This window comes from Camelus dromedarius, chromosome 15 (genome assembly GCF_036321535.1).
Source record: "Camelus dromedarius isolate mCamDro1 chromosome 15, mCamDro1.pat, whole genome shotgun sequence".
In the NCBI taxonomy this organism is placed as follows: domain Eukaryota; kingdom Metazoa; phylum Chordata; class Mammalia; order Artiodactyla; family Camelidae; genus Camelus; species Camelus dromedarius.
In genome coordinates this window covers 22,219,906-22,232,617 of record NC_087450.1, presented here as the reverse complement: position 1 = coordinate 22,232,617, position 12,712 = coordinate 22,219,906, and the positions used below count along the sequence as shown (strand labels likewise).

The 12,712-nt window shown below is 32.5% G+C and overlaps 1 protein-coding gene across 3 annotated transcripts in view; it reads left to right on the top strand.

Annotated features, from left to right (window-relative positions):
* Positions 1–12,712, top strand: part of VRK2 (VRK serine/threonine kinase 2) — a 95,629-nt gene that overhangs the window by 31,562 nt on the left and 51,355 nt on the right. For all 3 annotated transcript variants that reach the window (XM_064494474.1, XM_031467077.2, XM_031467078.2), the window contains exons 5-7: positions 747–834; positions 2,462–2,567; positions 3,762–3,854. In XM_064494474.1, coding sequence (XP_064350544.1) covers positions 747–834; positions 2,462–2,567; positions 3,762–3,854 — 287 coding nt within the window. The remainder of the gene's footprint in view (positions 1–746; positions 835–2,461; positions 2,568–3,761; positions 3,855–12,712) is intronic.

The following is a 12,712-nucleotide window of genomic DNA, read 5'->3' as shown; positions in this document are numbered from 1 at the left end:
CATTATGTTTAGGAAAAAGAATGATGAGTCTAGCCTCAATAATTGACTTTGTTTTCTTTAATAAAACCTTCTAAACATTAAGACTGTAGTCTTTACTAACTGCTTAAACTATGCCAAGGTGACAAGTAGAATGCATTAAACTCATTGTTTATCAGTAGAGCTGTCTTCAACATTAAACATATATGGAAGAAAGGTGAAAAATTAAATAAGCTACTTGATTGTTTAAGTGAATTTGATCTTTTAAAATGAAATTTAATCAAAACAATTTCCATGTAATGTAATTTCAGAGTAAGATGATTTTTCTGCCCAATTTTTACTTTCTTTTTCACTACTGTAGCTTTAGATTTTTAGTAATAGGGAAGAAAAAGCCACCTTTTTACTGGTCCTTTAGTAGTTAATATATTTTATATTCAAAAATTTAACAAGCATATAAGAGAATGAATTTTTTAATGAATGAAAACATTTGTGTAAATGATAGCAATGCATTTTATGACTATGACTTTTTGTTTTGGTTATAACTGATTTAATTTAAAATTTAAAAATGTTAGAAATCTGTATATGTTTTTATGTTAATTATAGTGATAAATAGAACTTGAAACTATTAGCTAGATATATTTGACTTTTAAATTTTTTAAGAAGGTCTAATTTCTATTTAGTTTAGCTAAGTAAGTTTAAGTGTCTATTCAAAAGTAAGAAATATCTTCCTAAAAATGTGTCTTTTTTTCCTGTTTAATTTGCCTTTGTAGTCAAAAAATGGATAGCACTCAAACAACTTGATTATTTGGGAATTCCTCTGTTTTATGGATCTGGTATTACTGAATTCAAGGGAAGAAGGTAAAATGGAATTGTTATAATTGATTATTGTCCTTAACTATTTCTTAAGTGGTCTGTTAGTTATTTGTTGCTATATAACTAATTACCTAAAATGTGATGGTTTATAATGACAAACTGATATTATCTCAGTTTCTGTGGATCAGCTATCCATGTACAAAAGGCTTCCCTAGATGGTCTGGCTTAGGACTTCTCAGGAGGATGTGGTCAGATGTCTTTGGGGCTGCAGTAATCACAAGGCTGGACTGGGGAAGGATCTGCTTTCAAGATCACTCTTGTGGCTGTTGGGAGGCGTAAGAAGTTCTGCTTCTAAATTCACTCATGTGATTGTTGGCAGGCCTCACTTCCTCACCAGGTAGATCTCTCCATAGGCTGCCTGAGTGTCACAAAGACGTGGCAGCTCGCTTCCCATAGAGCAATTAATTGAAAGAGAGGAAGAAAGACAACACACACTAGAGCATGCAACCAGGAAGAACATCACAGTCTTGTTATGATCTGATCTGAGACATGATATCCCATCATTTCTACTCTGTTCTCTTTGCTAGAAGCAGGTCACTAAGTCTACCCCATATTCAAGATGGAAACGTAATCAAGTTCCATCTCTTGAGAGAAGCAAAGAATTTGTAGAAATATTTTAAAACTCATCAAACATGGCTAATCATCACATATAAATAATTCACTAATAGTAATTTTTAAAAAGAAAAAATTCTGTCATTTGTTAGGTATCCATTTTTATTCTTTCAATAGCCTTTTAAGACAGGTGATAATATTTTTTTTTCCTAGCTGGGAAGATAGGCTTAGAGGTCAGTGCTTTGCTCAGATGGTCTTTAAATGCTATAAATAAAAACACAATGAATCTTGAAACAAAGTAAAGGGCAACCAATAGGGAACTGAAGTGTCTGAATAAATCATAATACATCCAAACCATGTAATACTATGCAGCATTTTAGAAATCAGTTAGAGCTCTACCAGTTGATCTGGAAGGATTTCAGTGAGATTATTGAAAAAAGTATGATGCAAAAAAGAGCATGTAGTAAGGTCGCATTTTTGTAAAACAGTCAGAAATTCCCCTATGTCTGTGTTTGTGTGTGTATACATAGATAGATACAGAGTAGGGGCTGATGTGGGTGTGTAAGTGAAGGGAAGAAAAGAAGGGGAGGAGGTCCTAAACAGACAAGAAAAGGAAGAGCTGCATTTAAAAAAACACATGTTTATAAGTGTATAGAGAAAGTAAATATGATTTATAAGGTCAAGAAACAAATAGAAATAAAATTTCCTGTATGGACAAATAATTTATTCAAGGCCATAAGGTGAGAGAGAATGTGATGGAGTCAAAATGAATTAAATTCAAGACTATTTAATTTAGAAAGACTCTTCTCTCTTCATGATCTAAGACAGTGTGGGTAGTTCAGCACAGCATGTTCTTCTTTTAGAAAACTAACTGCAAAGTAAATACTTAGTATGCTTTTGCAAAATAACAAGATTATTCATGTACATTCGTTCTCTTATGGTTGGGATTGCGTCATTCCTTATTGTTAAGTCAGGGGTGTTTTCCCTTGTTTCAAATTCATAAATAGACAGTTTCAGCATTGCTGTCTTAACATCTGTTTTTGACTTCTCCTTCTTACAGTTACAGATTTATGGTAATGGAAAGACTAGGAATAGATTTGCAGAAGATCTCAGACCAGAATGGTACTTTTAAAAAGTCAACTGTCCTGCAGCTAGGTATCCGAATGGTAAGAAGGAATGACTTATTTCCCATGCTCCATTTTCAGATTATTTACTTGTTACAACATACAAATTGTTGCCCTTTGTGGAATTATCAGAGAATGAAGGATTATTGCCCTAGAAATGTCAGTTATTGAGAGTAGCTGCTATTTTGGTGAAATTGATAACCGTGGGCTCTGTAAGTGACAGAATGTGCTGCGTTTGGCACTACAAACTCAATTAGGCTTTGGTTCTACAGTCTGATTTTTTTTTTCTCTCTCAGCTTTGTTTTACACATCAGAACAAGCTTGCATTGCTATAAGAATAACCTCTCTTTTGTCAGTTATATTTATAACAATGCAAACTGTGGCAAAATATATTATTTTCCATACTACACACATGATGATAAGGAGGGTGCTATAAAGTTTTTATTATGAGTTTGGGATGGTGGCAGTAATTAGTGTGGCAATGAATAATATATACTTTGCCAAATAAGAAGCAATGAAATCTTAATAGCACCCATGCACACATTTTGTTTATACCACATATTTGTCTTATCTTGTTTGTGTTTGGTTTGCCTAAGCTCCATTTTATTTTTTTCCATTTTAGATAAAGTGCAACTACTCATGCCAGGTTGGGATGTGGCAAATAGAACTCATTAATTTTCCCATTCATCCTCTAGCCAGCCAGCAAATGTTTATTGAGCGCTAGGTGCAGGTAATATGCAGGTCTCCTGGGTTTCACAGATGAAGCATAGGTGTTTTCTGTTACTCCACAGAGAGAGAATGTGTTTCTCTGTGCTTGTGAACATGGGGTTTTGTTATGGGGTCCCCAGAACTTACTTATAATTATTTCTTGAGTGAGGAGTTGCTGAGTGGGCGTCATGATTACTTCACTTTACTGTGTTTTTCCTCTTTGCACAGTGTGATTTGGCTCCCAGGCTGTCGGGAGCATAGGCATAGGCATTGTTGAAGCTTGGCTTCCTCTTCATCAGAGGTTCAGTTAAAACACTTGATATATGAGGATAATTTTATTCAACTTTTTCCCAGGATGAGTGACCAGCACATGTGATAATTTTAGAATATGTAAGTGCATAATTGTGAAATACATCACCTTGTTGTTGTTAATATGGAAAAATAGATGTTATTCTCTATTTAAAATGTTCGGGTTGATCATGAATTCCAAATAGACATCAGTATAATCTTATATGTCTCCTTCCACAGTTGGATGTACTGGAATATATACATGAAAATGAATATGTTCATGGTGATATAAAAGCAGCAAACCTACTTTTGGGTTATAGAAATCCAGATCGGGTAAGTACAGTATTAAGCTTTTGCTGCTTTAAAGTACCATACTGAGACATTCGAAAGACAAATTTGTAACCTGGAAGAGTTTGCAGATGAGGATGTAACATGATGAGTGTTCTAATTTATCGTATCTTGCTTATACAATTTAATGCGCTGAACTAATAAGTGATTAGGATAAGGAAACTGAGACTCAGAGAGGTTAAATAATATGTTGATGAATATGTAATTAAGAAGTGCTGAGCAGGAATTTGAACTTCTGAGCAAATATAAACAAAGAATCATCAAAATCCAATGAAAGATGGGATGGATTTATGCAGAGATTTTAAAAAAGCTGTCACATTAGTTCCTTTTCCATTGTATAAACAAGTTTTAAACAGAGCAGCATTTCCAATAGAACTTTCTGTGATGATGGAAATATCTATGTGTTACTGTGCAGTATGGTAGTCGTTAGTCACACATGGCTATGAAGCACTGGAAATGTGGGCAGTGTACCACCAAATGCTGATGAGAATGTGGAGCAACAGAAACTTCCATTCATCGCTGGTGGGAATGCAAAATAGTATGGCCACTGTGGAAGACAGTTTGTCAGTTTCTTACAAAACTGAACATATTCTAACATGATCTTGGCAGTTATATTCCTTCGTATTACCCAGAGGAGTTGAAAACTTGCATCCACACAAATACCTACACACAGATGTTTATAGCAGTTTTATTCCTAATTGCCAAAACTTGAAGCAGCCAAGATGTCCTTAAATAGGTGACTGGATAAATAAACAGTGGTTCATCCAGACAATGCAGTAGTACTCAGCATTAAAAAGAAATGAGCGGTTAAGACATGAAAAGACATGAAGAAAACTTAGATGCATATTACTAAGTGAAAATCTGTGTGATTCCAATTATGTAACTTTTGGAAAAGACAAAACTATGGAGACACTAGAAAGAACAGTGATTGCCAAGAGTTAGAGGTAAGGGAGGGGTGAACAGGCAGAGTACAGAGGACTTTTAGGGAAGTGAAATAATCATGGATACATGTCATTATACATTTGTCAAAACCCATAGAATTTTCAACACCAAAAGTGAGCCCTATGTAAACTATGGACATTTGATAATAACGGATTTATCAGTGTATGTTCATCCATTGTAACAGATGTAATACTGTGTCATGGGATATTGATAGCGTGGGAGGCTGCATTTGGGGGCTGGGAACAATGGTATATAAAAACTTACAGATTTAATGCAATTCCTATCAAAATTCCAATGGTATTTTTCATAGTAATAGAAAAAAATAAAATTTGTATTGAACCACAAAAGACCCTGAATAGCCAAAGCAATCTTGAGAAAGAACAAAGCTAGAGGTATTACACTTCCTGATTTCCAACTATATCACAACAGTGTAGTAATCAAAACAGTATAGCATTGGCATAAAAACAAACACAGCCTAATGGAACAAGATAGAGAGCAATGCATATGTGATCAGCTAATCTTTGGCAAGGGTGCCAAGGATATTCAGTGTGACAAAGATAGTTTCATCAATAAATGGTGATGGGAAAATGGGATATCCACATGCAAAAGAATGAAATTGGACTCTTACAAAAATAAACTCAAAATGGATTAAAGAGTGAAATTTAACACCTGAAACCATACAACTAGAAGAAACCTAGGGGAAAAGCTTAATTTTAATTGATTTAAATTTCAACAACCACACTGTATCAGCAGAGATTTAAAAAGTTAAAAAATTGAATCTATAAAAAATTAAAAAAGATTTAGCTGAATATTTAACTGACCTGTACATGAGGAAAGAAATTTCTAAATAAAAATACTCCCCATCTTAGAAAATATTGAGAAATTTCAAATTTTAAGATGTCTGTATATTTTAAAAAATTGAAAAGTGAAAGGCAGGTGAAAAACTGGAAAATATATTTATTTATTTTTAATATTTTTATTGAAGTATAGTCAGTTTATAATGTGTCAATTTCTGGTGTATAGCACAATGCTTCAGTCATATATGAAAATACATATATTCACTTTCATCTTTTTAATCATGTTACTACAAAATATTTAATATAGTTACCTGTGCTATATAGTATAAACTTGTTGTTTATCAATTTTATATATATTAGTTAGTATCTGCAAATCTCAAACTCCCAATTTATCCCTTCCCACCCCTTCCCCCTCTAGTAACCATAAGTTTGTTTTCTATGTCTGTGAGTCTGTTTCTGTTTTATAAATAAATTCGTTTGTCTTTTGTTTGTTTGTTTGTTTTAGATTCCACACATAAGTGATGTGGTATTTTTCTTTTTCTTTCTGGCTTACTTCACTTAGAATGACGTTCTCCACGTCTATCCATGTTGCTGCAAATGGCATTATTTTATTACTTTCTATGGATGAGTAGTATTGCATTGTATAAATATAGCACAGCTGCTTTATCCAGTCATCTGTGGATGGACATTTAGATTGTTTCCATGTCTTGGCTATTGTAAAGAGTGCTGGTGTGAACATTGGGATGCATGTATCTTTTTGAATTAAGGTTCCCTTTGGATATATGCCTAGGAGTGGGACTGCTGGATCATATGGTAAGTCTATGTTTAGTCTTTTGAGGAATCTCCGTACTGTATTCCTTAACAGCTGCACCAAACTACATTCCCACCAGCAGCGTAGGAGGGTTCCCTTTTCTCCACACCCTCTCCAGCATTTATTGTTTGTGGACTTTTGATGATGGCCATTCTGACTGGTGTGAGGTGATACCTCAGTTATAGTTTTGATTTGCATTTCTCTGATAATTAATGATATTGAGCATTTTTTCATGTGCCTATAGGCCATTTGTATGTCTTCATTGAAGAATTGCTTGTTTAGGTGTTCTGCCAATTTTTGGATTGGATTGTTTGTTTTTTTCTTATTAAGGTGTATGAGCTGTTTATATATTCTGGAAATTAAGCCCTTGTCTCACTTTTTGCAAATATTTTCTCCCATTCTGTAGGTTGTCTTTTTGTTTCATTTATGGTTTCCTTTGCTGTTCAAAAGCTTGTAAGTTTAATTAGGTCTCATTTGTTTATTTTTGATTTATTTCTATTGCTTGGGTAGACTGCCCTAGGAGAACACTGCTGAGATTTATGTCAGAGAATGTTTTGCCTATTTTTTCTTTTGAGAAGTTTATAGTTTCTTGTCTTATGTTTAAGTCTTTAAGCTATTTTGAGTTTATTTTTGTGTATGGTGTGAGGGAATATTCTAACTTCACTGATTTACATGCAGCTGGCCAGCTAGGAAATCTATTTATGACAAATATTTTAGGATATATAGCAAGCTCTAAAAAATTAGTAAGAAAAACAAATACTTTCTTAAAACAATGATTAAATAGAATAAATAGAACAGAGAAGAAATATGACTGTCTGAGAAATAGATGAAAAAAGTTCCCCATCACTAGAAACTAAGAGATATGCAGATCAAAACAGTTAAGCAACATTTTAAAAGAACTTATCAAATAGGAAAAGTCTAAAATAATAATCTGACAATATTGAGGCTGCTGTGGGTGCAGGTACTTGTAGAATGCCAGTGGGAACGTAAATTAAATGGGAGTAGGAGAAGAAATTAAGTTAATGGCAGGGCAATTTGCCAATATATATTAAAAGCCTTTAAAAGTCTGCATACTTTTTTAAGGTTAGGTTTATTGAAGTACAATTTACAAACAGTAAAATTCTTCCTTTTAAATGTATAGTTTGATGTGTTTTGACACGTTTCCTGTAACCACCACTACAATCAAGACAGCATTTCTATCATCCTCAAAATTCTCTCATCACCCTTTCTAGTCAGTCCCCTTCTCTTGCCCCCTGACGATTAATTCTCTCGTATTTTTTTTTGTGTGTGTGTATGCATTTTTAGGAATGTCATGTAAATGAAATTATAGATATGTATTCTTTGTATCTGGCTTCCTTCACTTAGCATAATGTTTTGGAGAATTATCTGTGCTGTATTTCATAAGTAGTTCATTTCCCTTTAATGGTAGATAGTGGTCCTTTGAAAACTACTACAATTTCTTTATCTGTTTACCTTTGGATGGGTATTTGTGTTCCTAGTTTTGGGCAATTAAGAATAAAGTTACTGTAAACATTCGTTTACAGGTTTTTGTGTAGGTGTGTTTTAACTTCTTCTGGGTAAATTACTAAGAGTAGAGTTGGAAGTGTATGTTTAATTTTAAAAGAGCCAAACTGTTCTCCGGAGTGATTGTACCGTTACACATATCCACCAGCAACATGTGATAATTCCAGTTGCTCCACATCATACCATCACTTGGTTTCATTCATTTAAAAAATTTAGGCCGTTATAGTAGATGTGTAGTCATATATAGTAGTGGGTTTTTTAAGTTATTTTATTTGTCTAGTTTTCTACGGGCAGCAGGAACGTAAATCCAGCCATTGTGTTCCCTCATTGCTAAAAGTAAAATAGACCAGTTTTTAAAATTTCTTTATTTAATTTGAATTGTCTGCTCATGTCTTGTGCCCATTTCTCTAGCTTTTTTTTTTTTTTTTTTTGGTTTTTATTCCCTTGATTTTGAGGAGTTCTTTAGCTATGAATTATATTAGCCCTTCACCTATTGCATATTGTGCAAATATTTTCCCCAAATTTGACTCTTGTTTTTTGATTATACTTATGGTGTTTCATTGCCATGTAGAAGGTGAATTTTTAAATTTTTAATGTGGTCAAATTTATCAATCTTTTATTAACTGTGAATATTGAGTCATGGTTAGTAACCTTGTACTACAGATAGGTTTTATATGAATTTTATTATATAATACTATTTTTTACATTTAAACCTCTTATTCATTTAGAGTTCTTTTACAAGAGGTATTGCCCAATTTTGTCTTTTTCTGAAATGGTTTTCCAGTTTATAACACTATTTGAAAAAAAAAAAACTTTGCGTCAGTGATATTAGATGCCACTTTTATCATATATTTAAATTTCCTTATGTACTCGAGTTTATTTGTGTACTTCCTATTGGACCCTTCTGGTTTAACTGTTTGTGCTTCATTGTCATACTAGTGCATTAATTTCTGAGGCTTTGTAATGTACTCTAACATCTGGTAAGGCTGGTAGTGTCTTGTAGATTTTCTTTTTCAGTATTTTATAGCTATTCAAATTTTTCTATATTCTGTTGTCTGGCTTCATTTTAAAAAGTACTGCTGATATTTCCATTGGAATTTTGTTAATTTTTTTTCATTATTTAGAGAATATTTATGTAATCAAACCTATGTAGATAAGACTTTACATAGTTAATACAGTGCATTACCCCTTTTAAAATTAATTTAGGGACGACCTGACATCTTTATGGTGTGTAGATGTGTTCTGTTCAACAACAAGGAATGTTTTTGTTTCCACCAGTTATTACTCTTGTATCTTCTGGAATATTTTAAAGCTTTGCTTATTTTAGTTTTGCACATTTCTTGTTACACTTAAATATTAAACCATTTTTGTTTGTGTTGTCAGTGTGGTTTTACTCTACCATTTTATCTTCTGAGTGATTGAGTTTGTGTATATGAAAGTTATTTATTTTTAATACATTCATTTTATATCCTGTTAATTTACTGAATTTGTTTGAGGTACTTTTCATAATGATTCTTTGGAGTTTTCTTAGGAAACTGTCATATTTTATGCAAGTAGATACAGTTTTCCTTCTTTTCCAGTTCTTATATTTCTGATTTGTTTTGTCTAAGGTGCATCCAGTACATAGTAAGTAGAGGTGAAGATAGTGATCATTCTTGCCTCTTCTTGATCTTAGTGGAAATGTCTGTGGTAGTACCTCTTTAAATGTGATGCTGTCTTTAGGACTAGTGTGTCTGCATATGTGTGAATGTGTGTATGTGAGTGTGTGTGTCTTTATATTAAGGAAATAGCCATCAATTCCTATGTTCCTGAACTCATGCTTTGTTTTTATGGAATGGATATTGAGTTTTGTCAAGTGATTGTTTAGCACATATGGAAATGATCATGTTTTTCTCAGATCACCTAATTATTGCTATGCCTCTAATATTGAACCAACCTTATTTCCTGGAATAATCTGACTTTGTTAAGGTATATTATTTACTTATTATGATACTGAAGTGTGTTCACTACTATTTTATGTAGTATTTTCATACTAGTATTTATAAATGATGCTGGTCTGTAAGTATCTATTTTTGTACAATTTTTATCAGATTCAAGTATCAACATTCTAATTGCTTCATAAAAAGAATTTGCAGGTTTCCCTTCATTTTCTGTGTTCCATACCTATTTCTGTTATGTTGGCACCATTTGGTTTTTAAATGTGAAAGTTTTTTGGTTCTGCTGCTTTTCTGTAGGGAAGTTCCTTGTAACTCTTATTTTTTCCTATGGAAATTGGTTACAGCTCTTTAGCTGTATTTGGGTCAGTTTTAGTTGTTATCTCTTGTCTAGTTTTTCAAATTTATTTGTGTGGTGGTCTGAACTATAGTCTTTTATGACTTTTAAATTTCTTCTACTTTAGTGGTTGTTTCCTTCTATAGTTTTCACTTTATTTTTGCTTTTTCCCTTTTTTCTTTTCTGATGAAAGCGGCTAGTTTGTCTGTTGTTAATTTTTCAGCAAACTTGGATTTTGAGTTATTAATGAGATATATTGTTTTTCTCTTTTCTATTTCACTTCTGATTTTGCCTTTATTATATCTTTTCATCTGCTCTTTTAATTTTACCTTTTTATTCTTTTTCTTGGTCTTCTATTTGGGATCTAATTAATTTATTTTCATTTTTAATCTTTTCTACTTCCATAGGTATTTAAGGCCGTGATATTTCCTCTGGTCACTGTTTTATATTGTACCTTATGGATTTTCATTGCACCGTTTTTATTATCTTTATTTTTTAGAAGGTTTGTATTTCTTCTTCACTCAAAAGTAGTGCAATAGAAGGTTTTAAAATTTTCATGTAGAAGGACCTTTTAAAAATTGTTATTAAAATCTAGACTTGTGACAAGATGGTCAGAGAACTGCTATAATAATTTTACTCTTTGGAATGCACTGAAGCTTTTATTATGACTTAGGATCAATTTTTGTCAGTCTTCCATGTTTTCTTGAGAAAAAGGTAGTCTATATTTTCATAATGTAAAGTTTAAAATCTGTCCAAAAGATCTACTTTATTGACTATATTATTTATGTCATCTATACCTTCACTTAGTTTTTGTCCACTTAATCTATTTTGTACCAACTTAAGCCTTCAGTGATTAATGTGTTTTTGTTTGTCTCCTTGATTCTCCTGTAGTTTCTGTTTTATAAAGTCCACTGCTGTACTATTTGGTGAATAGTCATAATTATATTGGCTGTGTTTCTTATGTCTTTTCTTTACGCTTATTATATTCACTCAGTTTTTTGGAGGGAGGAGGAGTCTGTTAAAGTTTATATTTTTGTTTGTAGTGATTATCTTGGTATTTATACCTTTTAAAGATGCTTTGAGCCCACTCTTCTGTATTTAACCTTCTAGTATTACTGTAATAGTCTTTTATGGTTTTTTTTTTTTTTTTACCACAACTTTAATCAGTTCACTGTTACTGCACTTACTTTCTTTTCCTCCTTTCCTTACCATTGTCTCATTTTTCAGTCATACTACTGTGTCAGAACATGCATATTTATATATTCTTCATTTATCCCTAGCCTTGTTTTTTAATCTTAGATCATTAAGTATTTTAAATGCTCACCCTTCTGTCCTTTTGCCTAAGTTACTCATCTTTTGATTGGATGAAACTAATCTTCTAGTAGTTTGTTCAAGAAGTGCCCATGGGTATAGTATTCCTTTGTATGTGTAAAACTTTTTCAATAGCCTTTGATGCTTGAGGGAAAGCTTGGGTGGATTTAAAATACTTAGTTCATAATTTTTTCCATTGAATTTCTTGAAAATGCTGATGTATTTTTGCCTTGTTTTGCAGTTTGCTTTTAAGAAGTTTGCTGCCAGTTTACTCCTCTTACTATTGTATTGTATTTGTCCTTTTTGCCATGCTGTCTTTAGGATTTTTTTCCTTTATTACCAGGATATGTTTTAGAATAGATCATCATGTGTCGGTTTCCCCAGATATCTTATGGGGCCTTTTGATATATAATCAAGCCTTTTATTTCCAGAAAGTTTTCTTGTTTATAGTTTTAAATATTAGCTCTCCCTTCATGTATATTTTGAATTAGAACTATGGAGAAAGAAATTTTAGCAGTAAAGTATTTAAGGAGCAGAAAAAAGTGAGAGAAAAGATCCAAAATTAGAGAAGATGCTGAATGGTTTGGCAAGAGAAAAAAGCAAGAAAAGTTGACGTTTATATAGCTTGTATCAAAGGAATAGGGCTGTAAGGATTGAGGTAAAATTGGGAAGTAGATAAAAAAAAGAGGTACTGGGTAAGAGTAGCTGCTGTGTTAACTAAGGTGGGATGGAAAGGTCCTGGCGGAGATAATAAAGTCATGGCCTGGATAGCCCATTGAGGACACAGTTGATGTTCTGGGTTGCTTTTATTTTATTGGCTTTTTTTGAGAAAAAAAATTTCCCCAAATAATATTTATAGTGGGATCAAACAATGTTTTTCTTTAAAAATAGTCAGATAGCCTCATTGAGAGTTTGAATGGCCGATTATAGATATTGTGAGTCTTCTCATCTCTCTCCCTGTATCTTAACAGCATTTTGGCCTTTTCTTACTAATTCATCTCATACTATCCAAATTTAGAATTTTTAAGACTCTCAAAGTGTACACATTTTACCTTCTTTCATGATTTTCAGCATTTTTATTAAAAGAAAGAAATCCCAATTTCACCTGTGGAAAAATCTCATTAAAAAAATCTGGAATTTCTTGTGTACTTCTTTACATCCTCTGTGTTTTAGTAAGATATTAAAAA